This window comes from Phalacrocorax carbo, chromosome 4 (genome assembly GCF_963921805.1).
Source record: "Phalacrocorax carbo chromosome 4, bPhaCar2.1, whole genome shotgun sequence".
NCBI lineage: Eukaryota > Metazoa > Chordata > Aves > Suliformes > Phalacrocoracidae > Phalacrocorax > Phalacrocorax carbo.
In genome coordinates, this window is record NC_087516.1 from 36,645,048 (window position 1) to 36,663,330 (window position 18,283).

At 41.9% G+C, this 18,283-nt stretch overlaps 2 protein-coding genes across 8 annotated transcripts in view; one reads left to right on the top strand and one right to left on the bottom strand.

Moving 5' to 3' along the window:
* Positions 1-1,278, bottom strand: part of PRIMPOL (primase and DNA directed polymerase) — a 19,712-nt gene extending 18,434 nt beyond the window's left edge. For 3 of the 5 annotated variants that reach the window (XM_064449626.1, XM_064449630.1, XM_064449629.1), the window contains exon 1: positions 1,144-1,255. In XM_064449626.1, the coding sequence (XP_064305696.1) occupies positions 1,144-1,240 (97 nt within the window). In that variant the 5' untranslated portion in view covers positions 1,241-1,255. Of the gene's footprint in view, positions 1-426; positions 767-1,143 lie in introns of all 5 variants that reach the window. The other 2 variants (XM_064449627.1, XM_064449628.1) reach the window with 2 other exon arrangements.
* CASP3 (caspase 3) lies at positions 1,197-16,909 on the top strand. Of its 3 annotated transcripts, none has more exons than XM_064449637.1 (8): positions 1,197-1,324; positions 7,263-7,415; positions 8,678-8,770; positions 11,073-11,197; positions 11,688-11,816; positions 13,781-13,956; positions 14,442-14,559; positions 15,479-16,909. In XM_064449637.1, the coding sequence occupies exons 3-8, from the start codon at positions 8,697-8,699 to the stop codon at positions 15,703-15,705; spliced, it is 849 nt and encodes a 282-aa protein (XP_064305707.1). In that variant the 5' UTR covers positions 1,197-1,324; positions 7,263-7,415; positions 8,678-8,696; the 3' UTR covers positions 15,706-16,909. The 3 variants fall into 3 exon arrangements, with proteins under 3 accessions (XP_064305707.1, XP_064305709.1, XP_064305708.1); XM_064449638.1 differs by lacking the exon at positions 1,197-1,324 and adding an exon at positions 3,692-3,785; XM_064449639.1 differs by lacking the exon at positions 7,263-7,415 and having other exon boundaries at positions 1,230-1,324.
* Positions 16,910-18,283: the final 1,374 nt, after the last annotated feature.

An 18,283-nucleotide genomic window follows, 5' to 3' on the forward strand; every position in this document is an offset into this window, starting at 1 on the left:
GCTACTCAAAATAGCATGACTACATTGGTTTCCTGGCTGGTGTGTATCATGCAACATAACTCTATGGCAGAATTCATGCCCCTCAACACTAATAAATCCATGAGTTTTTCTCCCAGCTACTGATTCAGCCTTAGAAGCACACATTAATTAACTTTCTCCCTAGTGCTAAATTTCTTAACGTTAGTGAAAATTAGCCTATGTTGAGCTGAACTGTAGCATACTGACCAACACTACTCATCTTCCCTCAACAACAACACGGAGCATCACATTTTCATCTTGTGCTCCTACCAGAAGTAGCGTCTAGAATTAAGATCTGAGGAATTTTGTGCGGAATGCAGGATATTAGATCTGGCGATAAGACCTCAAAAAGCAGGCCACTGCCTGATGTGAAAAGCTGGAAAACATAGTTTCTAACATTAAACTTACTCTGACTCCTGCTACTGCAGGTCAATGTACCAGTGTGAAACTGAGCTGAAAATCGATGATGAAGCCGAAACTAGCCCTCAGCTTCAGAGAGCTGCTGTGTAAGGCTGAACGTCAGGGCACTGGGACGCTGGAAAGCAGGCATATTCAGGCTACATTTGTTGACCGGCCGTAAGACTTCCAAGCTTTCATCACGCAGCAGCGGGTGGACCCCGCCGCAAGTGGAAGGTCCCGCTCTGCTACAGCCCAGCACATCAGCACTTATCTAGCTCCCTGAAATCCGGTTGTGGTAGTCATCCCCACAAATCGCTTAAGACGGCGATTATCCTTATAAACCACCGTTCTGTCAGAAACAAAAGGCAAAACTCAACAAGGCCTGGGTTGCGCAAAGTCCAAGGGCACAGCGCGACGCGCAGCCCAAGGCGTCGCTCTCGGGCAGCTCTGACGGGCTCAGCGCTGGAACCCACGCGTGGGCACCGCCCGGTGCGGGGGTAACCGGGGTGTATCGGCAGCCGAAGGGCGCGGTTGCCTGCGTCCCCGGCCGTGTGACAGAGCACACCGAGGGGCGCCCGGCGGAAGGCACGGCACAGCCGACCCCGGCCCCCACAGCCATGGCGCCCGGCCCGGCCTCACGCCGCCTCCCCTCAGGGCCGGGAGCCTCAAGGACGGAGCGGAGCGGGGAGGAGAGGGGGAAGGCAGTCCCCGCCGACACCGACTCACCGCCATAGCCTGCGCGCGCTGCTGCCGTTAGCGTTCGAACGACGTGCCGTTGGGGCGGAGCCAGAGGGGCCGCGAGGCGGTCGCGTACGGCGGCCATCCGCGAAGCGCGCCGTGCCCAGCCCAGCCGTAAGGGAGGCGGGTCAGAGCGCAGCTCCGGCGAAACGGGCAGGGGGCACAACCGGTGAGTGGCGGCGGGGCCGGATAACGGGGGGGGGGGGGTGTTTAGGGTAGGGCTAGGCTGTGGCTCTCCGGCTCTGCAGCCGCCCCCGCCTCTCCCTGAGGGGAGCGGGAGCCTCCCCACACCCCGGGGCTGGGGGAAGGGAGCCGCTGCTCGCCCGGAGCCGCGGAGCGTCGCCTTCCCGCAGCTGGTTCGGCGGCGGCGGGGCGGTTAGTGGCTGGGGGCCGGTGGCACCCCGCTGCCCGCCGCAGCGCCTCTCCTCCCGCCCGCGGCGCCGCCCCACCGCTCCCCGCGTCCCCCTCCCTGGGCGGGGAGCGCGGGGGCTTCGCTGTTAAGTTATCTTCGATACCCAGAAGCTTGAGGCAGGCTATTTGCTCATTTAAGCCTGTTTTTGTGGAGAAGCTGACTAAACAGAAGAAAATTAAAAAAGAGAAAAGTGCTTTAAACTGCTTTCCGGTGTCTCTCCGAGAGACTGTTAACGAACTGGAAACGTGGGGCCTGAAACTGCATGTGGATCTACCAAAATAAAGCATTGGATGCGGCGGGTTAATCCTCATGTGAAAAATGGCCTTGCAGCGCCCCGGCTGCTAACAAAGAGCGAGTGTGCGGTAGCTGGGAGGGGAGGGCTCGTCCCAAGGCGAGGGTCACAGGGGCGACGGCACGCACGCTTGCCTTTGTTGTACTGATCCTGCCCCACTGCACGGAAAGCATGCTTGGGACCCTTTCGGACACTGGCGTTAGCTTTTATAGCATGTAAAAGGCCCTGTCCAAGTTGTTATCGGTCTGGTCCCTGCTACGTTGAAAGGTAGTACTGGTAATCTAGTCTTTTCCCCTCCAGCTGGTAATTCTGTTCCTTAATTATCCGCTTCTTGTCAGTTGGTAGGTTTGAAAATAACACACCTTGCCTTTAACAGCCTCCAGGCTCCTTAATATTTGTTGCAGTGGTGATGTGGTTAATAGGTATAAGGGGGAGTGCTATCTACTCTCAGATTAAATTCAGGTCTTGCTGATTTTGCAGATTAATGCTGACTAACTAAAAGTCTGTTTGCTTTTGGAAGACCAGAGTGCTTTCCAACAAGCGTCAGAGCTTTCCAACAATCACGTCCAGACTAGAAGTAATGTGAAGGGCTGTCACAGGGTTGGCATGCTTTCTTCAGTGATAGTGGTATTTAATAGTGGGATAATGCCACATAGAAAACGTAATGGTGTATTTCAGATGGGTTTAGGTTTTTTATACAGTCAGCTTCTATGTGTTCCTTGTGTTACTAATTAGATAATTATCAGTTATCATACACTGTAGAATGGAAAATTCCTCATTTGTGTGTCTACATTAGTATCACAATGTGACATGTATATATTTATGTACATAAAATACCTTCTTTGAATGCTTGACATTTTCACTTGCAGTCATGCGAGGTAGAAAACTGCCCTTTTCTAATCTTTAAGGACATGATTTATGACACTGGTTTCTGTTTTGGATATGTATTTTAATACTGCTACAATCGTTGCTTTATAGCAGCTGGCATATACTGAACATGTGTTGTCTTGCCTCCTGTGGTTTGCATAGTTCAAGATACTGTTGGTAACTAGACACAATTCAGTTATTTGCTTCCTTCTCTGTCTGAGAAGCTTTGGTGTTATTTTTGTCACCGTATCATTCATTTGTCTTGTGTGGTTCACAATTGAAGTAAATATTACTTTGAAAAGAAATTTGATGATTCTCATGGCAGTGGTGGTATATGATGATGTGAATGTATTTTCATTAGGTTGAGATAGAATAAGTAAATCCAGGCTGGAATGGAGTAAAAAAACCATTGTTTTATTTATCTTTTTCCTGACAAAACAAAAGCATTGAAACAATTGCATTTAGAGAAGGCAAAATATATTTTTGCTTTCATTGCTATATAGAGAGACTTTAGGCATTTTTGATAATTTGCTGAGCATAGTTTTTGACCCTTTTGAACCACTTTATTTTTTTTACTTACTACCTGTAAAGGTCATCATAGCATAATCTTTATATCTGCTGTTGCTCTTTTAAGCTATTTGCTTGTTAAGTTTCCTTACCTAAGCTTTCGGAGAAGAGATTATCAAGGAGCAGAATAACAATTTTAAATTAAATTCTTAATGCACTGCCCTGACTTCCTGCCCGCCCCCCGATCCCTAACACCATGAGATCATCCTCCACGAGGAAATGTGTATTCTGCTTGACAGAACATGACATCATTGCATTACCTAAACCAAGATGAGGCAATTTTTAGTAGTCTGTTAGAATCGGCACCGTCCTTCAGAGAGTGTTGCTGTTACCCTGACCAGTGCTTTAAAGCAGGGAACATACTGCTGATTAACATGTGCATTTGAATGTTTGGCAATAAAACAGATATCTCTCTGTGGATGTCTTTTGTTCTTTAAAGAAGTGTAAGTGACTTGGTGCGTTAAGGTGCTCAGAAATTGGTGGCTATTAGAGGTGAGTTACAAATTCTGTTCTGAAGATAAAGCATGCATATTTTAATTACCTGATGTATTATACCCAGTTTTTCTTCACTATCTCTCTAGCTTCTGTAAAGGATCTTGGACAAGCTCCAGTCGTGATGCAGTAGAATGTAGTAAGCTCTACCACTTCATTAAACAATTGAAATTTTAGACTGTGAGCTAGGCTTGCAAAGGCTTTAGTACAAAATAGTTTTGTGATATGGTATTACAAAATGTGTTTTAATTTTTTTAGAAACAAAGTCCTGTAGTTCGTTGTAATTGTAGGTGTTGCTAGCCACTTCTTCAAATGTCATTTTTTTTTGGCATTGGATCAAGGACAGCAGTTTTAACATTTTAAGTTCTGAGGTTACAAAAGGGTCAAGGAGATAAGTCTTAAATTAAGATCACTTAAATGTTGAGGATCTTTCTTATTGTTTACTTTAACAAGCATTAACATTTGTGTTGGGGAAGCATTCAGTGGTCTCAGACTGTTAGGTATCCAGGTTGCCTACTTAATTCTGCTGCTGTGCACCAGTTTTATTCCCACCAGTTTACTAAAACCAGTCCCTAATGGGATGCAGCAGTTTGGTTGGAACACACCTGATGTGAACCTAAGGCAGCCTAATGATCTGCTTACCCTCCCTAATGATTCCAAGGTCTCATCTGTTGGCCAGAGCTTTCCTTGTACTTCAGCTGAGTCTTTCTCTAAGCAGTTACTGGTAGCCCAGGCTGGCTCGTGTGACAGACAGGAGGTGACCACAGCTCATGCAGGCACACATTTACTAGTTTACAGTAGCTGGTTCAGATATGTGCAGCACTGGCACTGCAGATCTTCACAGTGACAGGCAGCTGGGCTAAACACCTGAGCTTCTAGCAGAAGTTGAATTTTGTGCTGACATGGCTACACTGCTCACAGTACACCTGCTGACAAGTCTCGATAATGGTGTTGCCACGTGATACTGTGCCTTTTTTATATGGTGTGGTTCTTCAATACTGTTGGCAGACAACAAACGGAAGAAAGTTACCCTTTTGCCTGCCTCTCTGATTTAGCCCAGCCACAGTGAAGGGTTTGGGTTGTGCTTCTGCACATAGTGCTTCTGCAGAAGAATCATAGAATGTCCTGAGTTGGAAAGGACTTGCAAGGATCATTGAGCCCAACTCCTGTCCCTGCTCAGAACAACCCCAAATTCACACCATAACTCTAAGGGCATTTTCCAAGTGTTGCTTGAATATTATCAGGTTTGGTGCTGTGACTGCCTCCACGGTGAGCCTGTTCCAGTGCTCCACCACCCTCTTGGTGAAGAACCTTTTCCTAATATCCAACCTAAACCTTCCCTGGCACACCTTCCTGCCTTTCTCTTGGGTCCTATCATCGGTCACCAGAGAGAGGAGATCAGCGCCTGCCCCTCCTCCTCCCCTTGTGAGGAAGCTGCAGACAGAGATGAGGTCTCCCCTCAGTCTCCTCTTCTCCAGGCTGAACAAACCAAGTGACTTCAGCTGCTCCTTGTACAGTTTCCTTTCTAAAACCTTCACCAACCTCCTGGCCCTTCTCTGGACACTCTCGAGTAGCTTTATATCCTTAATGCACTGTGGGTCCCAAAACTGCACACAGTACTCAAGGTGAGGCCACATCAGCGCAGAGCAGAACAGGACAATCACCTCCCTCGACCAGCTGCAATGCAGTGCTTGATGGCCCCCAGGACTCGGTTGGCCCTCTTGGATGCCAGGGCACACTGGTGGCTCACGTACAACTTGCCATCGAGCAGAACCCCCAGGTCCCTCTCTGCAGAGCTACTCTCCAGCCTCTCGTTCCCCAGTATGTCTGTACATCCAGGGCTGCCGTGCTCCAGGTGTAAAATCTGGCACTTGCCCTTGTTAAACTTCATACAGTTGTTGATTGCTGAGCTCTCTAATTTGTCTAGATCTCTCTGCAGGGTCTCTCTGAGTGTCAACACCAATCTCCCAATTTTGTGTTGTCAGTAATCTTAGTGTTCCTTCCAGTCCTGTATCCAGGTCGTTTACAAAGAGATTAAAGAGTACCGGCCCCAAGATAGATCCCTGTGGAACCCTGCTAGTGACCAGCCACCAGCCTGATGTAACCCCATTTATGATAACCCTTCGAGCCCAACCCATCAGTTGCTCACCCACTGCATTATGTGTTTATCAAGCTGTATGCTGGTCATTTTGTCCAGGAGGATACTGTGAGAGACAGTATCAAAAGCTTTACTGAAATCCAAAAAGATTACATTGACTGGCTTCCCTTGGTCAACTAGGTGGGTAACCTTCTCACAGAAAGAAATCAAGTTTGTCAGGCTGGACTTTCCCCTCATGAACCTGTGCTGGCTGGGACCAGTGACTGCATTGTCTTTCAGATGTTTTTCAATAACTCTCAAAATAATAATCTCCAGAATTTTGCCAGGCACAGAAGTGAGGCTGCCAGGCCTATAGTTACCGGGGTCATCCCTGTTGCCTGTCTTGAAGATTGGGACAACGTATGCCAGCTTCCAGTCAACTGGGACATCTCCAGATTCCCAAGAGCACTGAAAAATCATTGAGAGGTCTTGCTATGATATCAGCCAGCCCTTTGAGTACCCTCAGATGAATCTCATCGGGCCCCATTGACTTATAGGGATCCAGCTGGAGCAGCAAGTCCTGCACAAGTTCAGGGTTGATTAGGAGTTTATAATTCCCAGTCATGGTTCTCTAACCCAGGGCTCTGGGGGTTCCGGAGCCCATCATTGGTGTTGAAGACTGGGTGAAGAAAGCATTAAACATGTCTGCCTTGTCTACGTCCTTGCTTGTGAGGTGACCATTCTCATCAAGCAACAGGCCAATGTTATTTCTGGCCTGCCTTTTGCCATTAAAGGAAAGGAATCCAAGAAGGAACACCATGAGTTGCATCAGAATTGTGGGTCAGTCTCATTGGATGTTTTCCTACAAAATAAAGTTTTGTTCAGAGGTGTCAGGCTGAGAGCTCAGGAAAGCTGGGAACCAGCCAAGGGTGATTGTGGTAGGGACAGGGTTGAAAGAGGCATAGAAAGTCCTGGAAGCTGGGCTCTGCTGGAGCACAGCAATTTCCAGCGATCCTGTCAGTGAAAACCATTCTTTCCACTTCCTAGGGATGAGAAGCCCTGCTTTTCAGTTACAGTTGGGTGGACACAGCAGTTGTCACTCCAGCCTGGACTTTGTTGTGAATCCAAATGCTCCCTGCACAGTGATAAGGCAAAAGGTTGGATCACTGTCGTGCCATGGGTCTTAGGTACTCAATTTGCCCTTTGTGTCTTTTTTTACATAGGGAACTTTTAAGGGATTAGACTTCAGAGTTAGGGTGAACGCATCCAGGTCATTGTAATTCCTGCCCCATGATACTGTCTTTAGAGCAAATTTCTAAAATATAAAGCAATAATGTATTTTAGAAATTTTATTTCTAAACTATCAAGCTTATTTGATACTTTTGTAATTTGGTTTTCAGGAAACTTCCTGTGTGCTGCTAATTCACATGATACAATTCTCAAGTCTGGAATAATTTTGTGAGCAAGAAGATTTCTTAAGTACATTAGTGCTCTAAGATACAAAGAAATAGTATTCACACTAACCTTGAAGATCTTTTGAAATCACTAAAAATGTAAGTAAATGTCTTTTAAGAAACAAGGAAAGAAAGAGGGTTTATACATAACCCAGATTAGTGCTTCTGATGCATCAATAATTTCTGCCACAGAAAATGGATGTTCATGGTGTACTAGCTAGAGTACAGATAACGAAGGTAAAAGGCTTATAATACGATGGTGTAAGATGGCAAATATAGTTTGCCGCCACAGAACCTAACCCTTAAATAGGAATCTTCAGCAAATCTTACTACTTGGTCTGGTTATGTATATATCTTTATTTACTATATATATACCTGTTAAGCAAGTTTCTTTAAAATTCTTGCCTTGTAGTGCTTTTTTTGTTTCTTGAGGTCTAAGCATTTATTTCACTTATAAGCGTTAATTACTTTGTCCTATCTGGTGATTTAAGTTTATGATGCTTAATCCTTTTTTGAATCTTGAGTTAAAGGTAACTTGTGGTAATGTGTTCCATGAGCATGCACAGAGGTAATTGGGAGGGAGGTTTATTGCTTTTAAATTGATTTCCAGCTTGGTATCATTCATCATTTCTGTGTTCTGATCAAAAGTAAATAGCAGTCCACAGCATGGAATTCGTTTTATCAACTACTTAAAGTTATATTGTTGTGGGTTTATGTTATTTGTATGGCAATTACCTTCACATACACCATGTAGCAATGTTTCATCTGAAACAGAATGCAGAGAAATCATTTATTTCTCAAAATACTATGGCCCAAAATCTAATCTTCCATGTTAGTCTTTGCACACATCCGATAACTTGTACTGCTTGGTTTTTTATGTCAGTTTTTGTCTTACTGAGATGGAAATACCCATATATGACACAACATACATAATACTAAAATGCTACTAGTGCATGTAGGGACATTACAATATTTTAAAGATTGTTTTCGATTTGTTTGTCTCTTATCCTGCTTTTTGTAGGCATTTTCAATCATTTGGTCACAGGGGTCTGCAGACTATTTTTCACAGAGCTGTTTTAGAATGCAGTAATTTAGAAAAATAGTTCATGTTCTTTCACATACAAGATATGTAGATATTACTCAGAAATGCTAATTTTTGCCTACCAATACTAATACTCCTAGGCTAAAGTTATTCTGTATGAATATCCCCTTCCAACATTCCTGTTTTCTCTGTAATTCTAAAAAATTGCTCTCTGGTTGTGTAAGGCTTTAAGGAAATGTAACAAAAATTAAGCAAGCTGAAGGTATTACTTCATATGAAAATTAGCTGTCACATATTTCTATTTTCTTATGTTTTCAAGCTGATAATTGAGAGCCATAATGGCAGACACAGGAGATGGACCACGTTCGGGGGAAGATCTGACAGATGCAAAATCTATTCCTGGTTCCAAAGGGTAAGTCAGGTACTTTTGGTTTAAATCTTCAATTTAAGTCTTGAGGAATTTTGTGCTGTAACAGAAGGCAAGAGCCACAGAAAAAATAATGTGAAAAGGAACAATTTCAATTATGGTAAATTATAATAATCAGGAGTAACCATTAGAGTTGTGGTACTGACTTTGAAAATATAGAGTCTGACAAAACAGGCCATATGTATGTACAAGGAACTGAAAAGCAAAACACTTGAGATGGAGTTAGACTTGGCTTAACAGTATTACCAAGTAATTAGCTCTTCTTGAAAAGATAATTCTGTCTCATCCTAGGCTAAATGTTTACCCCTTTCCTTGAACTGCTTCTAGAGCTCATCTGAACCTGTGGCAGCCAGTTCAGCTGCTGAGCTGGCCTGCTGTAGAGTTATACGTGTAGAAGCATAAGTGTGAGGGGAACTTACAGGGGTGGAAGGGAGGATACGCAGACCTGTTCTTCCTGGTGACAGCTAGTTGTTACGCTGGTATAGCACTGTCATCAGATTACACTCTCTCAGGGAACTTAATTTGTTTCTGAAGTCATTATTTTTAGTATTTCAATGAAAATTAGATGTAAGAGCGTTGCAGGCTTTTTATTTGTAGAATACAATACGATAGCGGGCCCCAATTTTGTAACTGCTTACCCACATGCTTAAATGAGAAAACCCATACTGTCTTCAGTATATATGGACTGAGTAAAATTGACAGCCATTGCAGAGTCATGAGTGGTGTTGTAGTTGGCCTGCTCATTAAGGCAGAATTACAGCTGCATATAGTGTCTTGGCCACTTTCTAGGTTTTAAATGTTTACTTGTGAAATTTCAATGGTAATATGACTTTTGTTTAGAATTCAGAATAGATTTACAGTCTCAGAGCTGATCTTGCCTCCAGGTACATAGCTTTCAAAAGATGATAGTAAAAAAAACTCAACTGATTTCTTGTTGATATACTAACTGGTTTCCTTAAACTAATTATTCATATTCTCCCGTGCAGAGACATTATAATTTTAGACACAATTCTTCCTTGATTCTTTAAAATCTAATGTTGTTAGAACTTGCACAGAAAATTACTAAAAATATGAATGAATCTTCACTTTTTCTTTATTATTATTATTTATGTATGTGCACATTTTACTGAACTTGAAACAAAAGTTTTATTTGGGAGCGTAACTATACAAAGTAGTTTTAGTTATTTTAACCTCCAGGCAAGTACAGTCTTCACCAGTCTTGGATCACATCTATCAACTGATTTCACAGACATAAGTTAAAATCATAGAATGGTTTGGGTTGGAAGGGTCCTTAAAGATCATCTAGTTCGAACCCCCCTGCCATGGGCTGGGACACCTTCCACTAGACCAGGTTGCTGAGAGCCTCATCAAGCCTGGCCTTGAGCACTTCCAGGGATGGGGCATCTACAACTTCTCTGGGCAACCTGTTCAGTGTCTCACCACCCTCACAGTAAAGGATTTCTTCCTAATATCTAATCTAAATCTACCTAATCTAACCTAAATCTACCAGTTTCAGTTTAAAACTCTTACCCCCTCATCATATCACTACACTCCCTGATAAAGAGTCCCTCCTCGTCTTTCCTGTAGGTCCCCTGTAAGTACGGGAAGGCTGCTATAAGGTCTTCCCTCAGCCTTCTCTTCTCCAAGCTGAACAACCCCTACTCACAGCCTGTTCTCATAGGGGAGGTGCTCCAGCCCTAGTATCATCTTTGTGGACCTTCTCTGGGCCTGCTTAAGCTGTCTGTCTTATGCTGGGGGCCCCAGAGCTGGACTCAGTATTCCGGGTGGGGTCTCACAAGAGTGGAGTAGAGGGGCAGAATCACCTCCCTTGACCTGCTGGCCATGCTTCTTTTGATGCAGCCCAGGATGCAATTGGCTTTCTGGGCTGCAAGCGCACATTGCCAGCTCATATTCAATTTTTCATCCACCAATACCTCCAGGTCCTCCTTTGCAGGGCTGCTCTTGATCCACTCATCCCCCAGCCTGTATCCATGTTTGGGATTGCCCCGACCCAGATGCAGGACCTTACACTTGGCCTTGTTGAACTTCATGAGCTTTGCAGGGACTCGCTTCTCCAAACTTGTCTAGGTCCCTCTGGATGGCATCCCTTTGCTCTAGAGTATCAACCACATGACTCAGCTTGGTGTCATTGGCAAACTTGCTGAGGAAGCTTCTAGGGAACAAGCAACAAACCTTACCAGTTTCACTGGTTTTTCTAAAATTGTTTCAAAGGTAGAGAAGAGAGATCAGAAATTTAACACCTAAAGTTTGTCTGATTTCTATACAGAAAGAACCTACCTGCTAGCAAGTCTATGGCCTCTGAAATTCTGCCAGACTACAGTTACAGAATGGATTATCCAGAGATGGGGGAATGTGTAATAATAAACAATAAGAACTTCCACAGACAGACTGGTACCACTTTTGAATTTTTAAATTTTTTCCTTACTTTAGATAAATTAGTGGCATGTATTCTTCAAAATTAAATATGCAGACCAATTTTGATTGCAATCTAAAATTAAGTGGTTTGAATGGGTGTGATTCATTTCAGTGCATTCTTCCAAATATGTGTAGAGGGAACACGTTAGGGTATAGCAGTAATGGGGAGAAAAATTGATGGGCAGTACAAGACCATCTTACCTTTTAGTCATGATTTCTGTTTTGCAAATTAAATCCTTTTTTACATCTTTATATAGAAAGGTAGATATAAAAATAAGGAGTAGATAAATCTACAATACGGGTTCCGAGGGTGGGCGATGGTATGCATGTGTAACAGTGCAATGTTTTTTCTGTTAGAATGGATCTGGAATATTCCAGACTGATACAGGTATAAGTGAGAAGATAATTTGGCTCAGACCATAATATCTATATCATATAAAAAATAATACATTTCTCTTATGTATAGGGATGTTACCCCGTTCGGGTACAGATGCAGATGCTGCAAGTGTCAGAGAAGTTTTTATGAAGTTGGGATACAAAATAAAGATCAGCAATGATCTTTCATGCGGGGACATTTTTAAACTATTGAAAAATGGTAAGTAATAATATGTTCAATGTGTGTATTAAATCAACTACTATTTCCAGATACATCTCTGTCCCTCACATCTCCTCTTCCATGGTTCTTTTAGATGATATTTCACACCTACCAGTGGTTTATTGCTAAGGATGACATCATAGTTTCTATGTTTATTCATCTTTGCTGTCTCTCCATCTTTTGTGCCATGACTGTTGTCTCCATATCCTTTCTCATCTTCTAAAGAAGGCTGGAAAAAAGGCTGAAACTTAAATGCAGACTGATTTATATTCTGACCCTGGGATCACTGAAGCTCTGTGAGTTGGAAAGAAGCCTGCTTAATTGGGTAGAGGGGTTCTGTGCTATATCCTTAGTGGTGTGGCCCAAGAGGTGTTCTGCGCTGGTGGGGGGGCGTCTGGTCAAGGGACCAGAACTGCAAGTGTGTGGACTGAATTACTCTTGTTAGAGAAACAGCTCATGTTTTGTTTGACTTCTGAAACAAAACACCCTCTGTCAAGTAAGAGCTTTATAATACTGTTTGTGTTAGTCCTGTGTTGTTCAGACTTGGCTACATCTAGACCAGTAAATTAAATGGTGCCTGGAGGAATCTGTAGCCCTGGAACACAGTCTATTCTAGTTAACTGTTGGAAGGTTCTCTGGCATGACTGTGGTTTATGCCTACCATCGCTCTCCCAGACTGTTCCAGGTCACAGTTCAACAGTAAAAGTGTTCCAGGGATTATTCCCAACAGCCAGTTAGCCTGCAGCAATCCTGTTTGGTTGTCTGGGTTTCTGTTTCAGTGTTTTGTTTTTAATATAAGTGTTTCCTAACATAGATGTAAGTTCTTTAGTACCAGTTAATGTTTATGCCAGAGAATGCTCCCAGGCATGGTTAATTTATTAGTATAGCTGCATCCTGTCTGTTGACAGTCGCTGAAAGTGGAGAGGCCTCTATCTTGCCTGTGGTATAAGGTCTCTGAATAGACAATGTAAACTACAGACTGCAGCCTGACAAGAGATTCCCGAAAAACAGCCTTTCGTGACTTTTCTAGGTGTAGTGCTTGTCCATAGATTGGAGTGTGCATCGCTTAGAAAAATCTGAATAGTTCAGTTTTCCAGAATAGAAATTCAGTGTTTTGGCAAGCTCGAAACAGAAGACTTCAGCTTTTGGAATTGTTACGCTTTTCATCTACACACTCTTGCATCTTCTTGACTTTCCGACTCAGAATTCCTTTTGGATCATTTTTCTTAAACCATGTTTGTATCTTTTTATGTATTTAAAAAAATGACCTTGATCCTCAAGTACAACCCCCACAATGTCAGGCAACAAAAGACATCAGAGAATATCTGGTCTATGCTCTTTGCATACCACAAGATGGAAAAAAAATATAAGTCTAGAAACACTTTATATCACGCTTAAATGTCTTTACAAAATTCAGAGGCTTGAAAAAACTTTCTAGACCTTGCTGCAGGGCAAGAGTGAGAGAGAGAGATAATGCTAGTACCTAGGTCCCTGCAGCAGCAACAACTTTCACGCTACATTCAGTTCCCGTGTAATCATACTAGTTGAAGCATCTCTGATTGGAAGGAGAAGTAAGGCTTCCCCATCCTTTCCCAAAACTCAGAACTTCCCATCAGTCTGATCCAGATCACGAGTCTATTGAGCGTTACTGCCTGAGCGAGGCGTACCATCCAGACTTTGAGACAACTGTAGGAACACCCTCTTTGTCTCCTCACGGTGTTCCTGGCCTAGTTCTGTGGCCGTGGCTTAGAATAGGTGGAGTTGGCCTTTGATTCAGGGTTTTCTGTGTCCAGCCTCCTGAAGTAAAGTAGGCTGGCTCCTTTTGTTCAGAAGTGAAAACTGGTTGAAGGTTTCAGAACATGGGAATTAGTTCTTAAAGAATGCTGTCACGTAGGAAGCATCAAATGTTCAAAGCTTTTAGGAATTGCAAGGAGTTAAGATAATTCTCTTTTTTTTCTTTCAAGTTTCTGAGGAAGATCACAGCAAGCGGAGCAGTTTTGTTTGCGTGTTGCTAAGCCATGGTGATGAAGGATTCATCTACGGTACAGATGGCCCTCTTGAACTGAAAGCACTAACAAGCCTTTTCAGAGGTGACAGGTGCAGAAGTTTAGCAGGAAAACCCAAGCTCTTTTTCATTCAGGTGATGTACAGCTGAACAGTGATCATTAAATTAGCTGGATACTTAAAAAAATGTTTCTCATTAATTATTAGTGCAAAAAAATTTAATTATTTCTAAAATTCATTTAAATGGAATTCCTTGTGGAATAAGATTATCTTCAGGTCTGGAAGTGGCACAGTCTGCCCTGTTAGGTAGGCAGTATTTGTAATAGTTGAGATTGTGTTACCTTAATTCTCTGGATTAAGTAAAATCTTTCTGAACACTAATCAATATTTTAGTGAGTTTCTGAATGCACTTTTGACTTAATATCTTAACTTACTATCTTACTTTTTGTCTGAGTCATCTAATGGAAATGTGACATATAAATTATTCTTATTTTTGCAGTTTTTAAATTGGGATATTATTGCCTTTAAAATGGGGGAAAAGTCAGTAAGCTGATGATGATCGCTGTTTTTATTTCTCTTTTATTTTTTATTTTATTTTCCATTCTCCTTTCCCCCAAATAGGCTTGCAGAGGGACGGAATTAGATTCTGGTATTGAGGCAGACAGTGGATCAGAAGAAACAATGTGTCAGAAAATACCTGTAGAAGCAGACTTCCTGTATGCATATTCTACAGCTCCAGGTGAGAAACTGGCAAAGAAATTTTTATCCCTGTAATTGCATCTATATATCAGCTTGTACTAATACTGTAAATGACAATTTGCAGTTTTATCCAGTCAGTGGGTGACTACTTCATTTGTTTTCTTTCATGGAAATATGAATTTTCTTATTTCAGTTGGTTTTTTTTACCCCCTGATTTGATTTCTTTTTGAGGTAGTTGCTGTTCTCAGTTCCTACAAACAAAAAAACAACCCCAAGCCCTGAATATACATTTTTCTCAGTACCAAACCCTCAAATGTTTATCTGCTATAAATTCAGTTCATCTGAGCTGTGCAAATAATTTACAGTACGAAGTGAAAAATACTATTAGTTCTGAGAGAACAAAACAATTAGATACCTGTAAATGCATATACAGAAGTGAGTGATAAACACCAGCATGTTATTTGCTGGTCAACTCTATTTTCATTGCACCCTTAAGCAAAATCAGTAGTGGCAGAGCCCTTAGTGTTCCTTTCAGGTTATCAGTTAGCAGAATTAGGTTCCAGTCTTTAATTCATGCATGTAGTCCTGAAGGTAGTGACACTGAAATCCATTTTGCATCTTGGCTGCATCTGTACTGTCACCTGTCCTTCATACACGTGTACTCTGTAAAGTAGTAGTAAGTGATTAATGGCTAAGGCTGTTGCAGCAGAAGATAGTTTTCCTGCCTTTTGATTTTCTACCTACTTAAAGTTTTCTTAGATTAGAAAAAATTGAGAGGATTAGAAATATATTTTGAGTTGGAATTTGGGGAGATTATCAAATCTAAAGGTTAGTGGTTTGGAGGTTTTATTTGAAAACATTGATTGCTTTGGAAGCAATGTATTGTTCCCCTAATTGCTATCCTGTCCTGTACCAGAAGCTGCTACATCTGATCAATTTGACATCTCTCTCTTCCACAGGCTACTACTCCTGGAGGAATTCAGCTGAAGGCTCCTGGTTTATTCAGTCACTGTGTAAGATGCTGAAGGAGCATGCAAGGAAGCTTGAACTCATGCAGATTTTAACTCGTGTAAATCGCAGAGTGGCGGAGTATGAGTCCTGCTCAACTCGGCAGGATTTTAATGCAAAGAAACAGATTCCGTGCATTGTCTCTATGCTTACCAAGGAATTTTACTTCCCTTGCTAAAAGAATTTCACCTCTTAATTTTTCAGTTAATGTTTTTATCTGTAATTCAAGTGCAATGTTAGTTTGGAATACCACTTTTAAACCTGAATTACTGTTCACTCTGTGAGGCATAATGAACTGTCTCAAAGTTAGATATGTCCATGATTAGAAGTAAAACATAGTATGGCTATGTTAGAAATGCAAACTTGCGTAGCTGAAGCACAGACAAATATGAAAGTAGTGCTCTGGGTATCTCAAAAAATTAGGAAGAGGAGACTGAAGAAAGGTCCAATCACTTATCAGATCTATTTGGTGCTACATTTCACTTTGCTGAAGGGGCAGAGAAAAGAAACAGTTCTTGTGAATAGTTTGGTTTCATATCTTTGCCAAGTGGAAGAAGATTCAGAATGTGGTATGTTTACTAATGATGGTAATAGGATAGTAGTGTCATCATACATTTCTTCTGAACTTGAGTTCTTAAGGTTCAGGTTATAAACTAACCTGAACTGTTTTTATAACTTAGGGCACAAGCTGTGGAAACAGCTATTTCATTTTTTACATGCAATTAGGAAGCATATTTAGAATATCATCGATTTTTTTCCTGATCATTTTATAACTTTTGTATGGAGTGTTAGGTAAAGCACAGTATCTGTTTCAAAATAAATTTTGTGTTCTGACCTTGAAGCTGAGTGACTAAGGGACCAGTCTTCCAAAATTTCTTTTGCCGCAGCTCCCTAAAGGGGGAGCTGTTGGGGCACATTTTGGGCTATAAGAAGCAAAAAGGAAGTCTATATTCTGAATAGCCTGCTGTCCTCTTTCTGGCCATAAATTAGAGCGGGTGAGCTTTGTGCGTACCACATTTATTCTGTGTGGAAACCTAGATTTGTGGTACTGGAGAAATTTCACTTCTTAACTCTAATATCAATTTGAGTTAATTACAATACTTTAGCTAAAATACATTAACAAATAGTAATGTATATCTCGACTCTAAATTTTGTGGAACAGGCTTTTACAAAATTGTAAAACATTTTTGTTGATGTTTCAGCTCGTGGAAGTCTTTTTAAGATCAGAGGCGGACAGAATGGTAAATGACTGTAGGGTGCTTGCAAAACAAAACTTAGAGCTCTTTAAATTGTGTGGCATAAACAATGTTAGCAAATTGACGTTCACTTCCAGAGGCATTGGGGTTTTTTGTAATAAATTAAATACTGTTTCCTAAATTGTATCATGCTTTCCTATGTGTAATATTTGTTCAGGATCTGATAGCTTTGCAAATTAATTTTTACTTTAATTATGTTCCTTTTTCTCAAAATACTTCTTTCCCTTTTCTTCCCCATCTGCCTTACCACCTAAAGCTGAAAAGAAGCTGCTTTAAAACACTGTATACCATGTAGCCAGGTAATGAAAGTAGTGACTGAGACATGGGAAATGCAGGTTAAAAAGTTATGCAGAGGCAATTTTAAACATCATAGATGAGTTCTCTGATGGCTGCCTGCTGAATAGGAGGAATTTGTGTCTCTCTTACAGAAATGTTTTGTGAGAGGGTTAGTCTATTTTAACTGATGGAAACTTCAGTTTCATGCAGATTTATTACCCATGGTTCTGTTGAAAAACTAAATAGGTCCCTGTTAAACACACCTAAATAACATTTATACAAACCTATATGTAGGTTTCTTCATGTAGGTTGTGAATTACAGTGAGCAGCTGCACAGTTAGATGCTGCAAATGACTGATAGGATTTCTGTTATCTCCTTCAAAGTAATGGGGATTAGCAATGTTCCTTGAATTCTTACTTATTTTGCTGTGGAAAAAGTCCTGTCAGAGTTTGCTCTTCCCTTAGGTTTAATAGGGTCTGGTCTCAATCCTTCTTAGACCTTTAAAGGAAAAATGATTCTACAACTTTTCCAATAATTTTTAAAATAGAGCAAAACTAAAAAAACAAAATCAAAACTAAGCTACAATGAGTAACCAGTCATTTAGGAAGACGTGGAGGTAGGGCTTAGGGAAAGAGTTGATATTCCCGTCAGTCCTTTTTTTGAGACAAGTCAGTAAACTCCTTCACAGTGCCAGGAAGGCTTCTGGGTATTCCTAGCTGAGGGCTGGCATTCCAGTTGGTGGGACTTGTGGGCAGAGACAGAGCCTGTTGGAGAAGGGGGAGGCGAGAACATCCTCGGACGCTCACTCAGTTTGGCAAGGAGGTCTGACTAGAGCTGCTGAGCTAAGCTCATGGTTATTGGGAAGATGTGATCTAGTCAAAAGGTTGAATTCAGGGAAGAGGCAGTGGGATGGGAGATTGTAATAGGGTAAGCATTTAGGACGGACATGAGGAAAACAGGAGAGCTTAAATGGTTGTCTCTAGGGTGATGCTCAGTGTGTGAGGACCACACGGAACTAGACAAAGGCCGTAGTACAGAGACACAATTGCCGGCTAACCATGGCTGTAGGATTTGGCTGGGTAAAACATAGAGCATTGGGAAGTTAAGGCAGCAGAGCGGAAGCAGTGTGAAGGAGAGTTTGCACAATGTAATGAGAAAGAGGAAGCTGCCTTAGTCTGACTGAAGCTAAAGGAGAAAGGAACAGGTGATTTATGCTAAAGCCC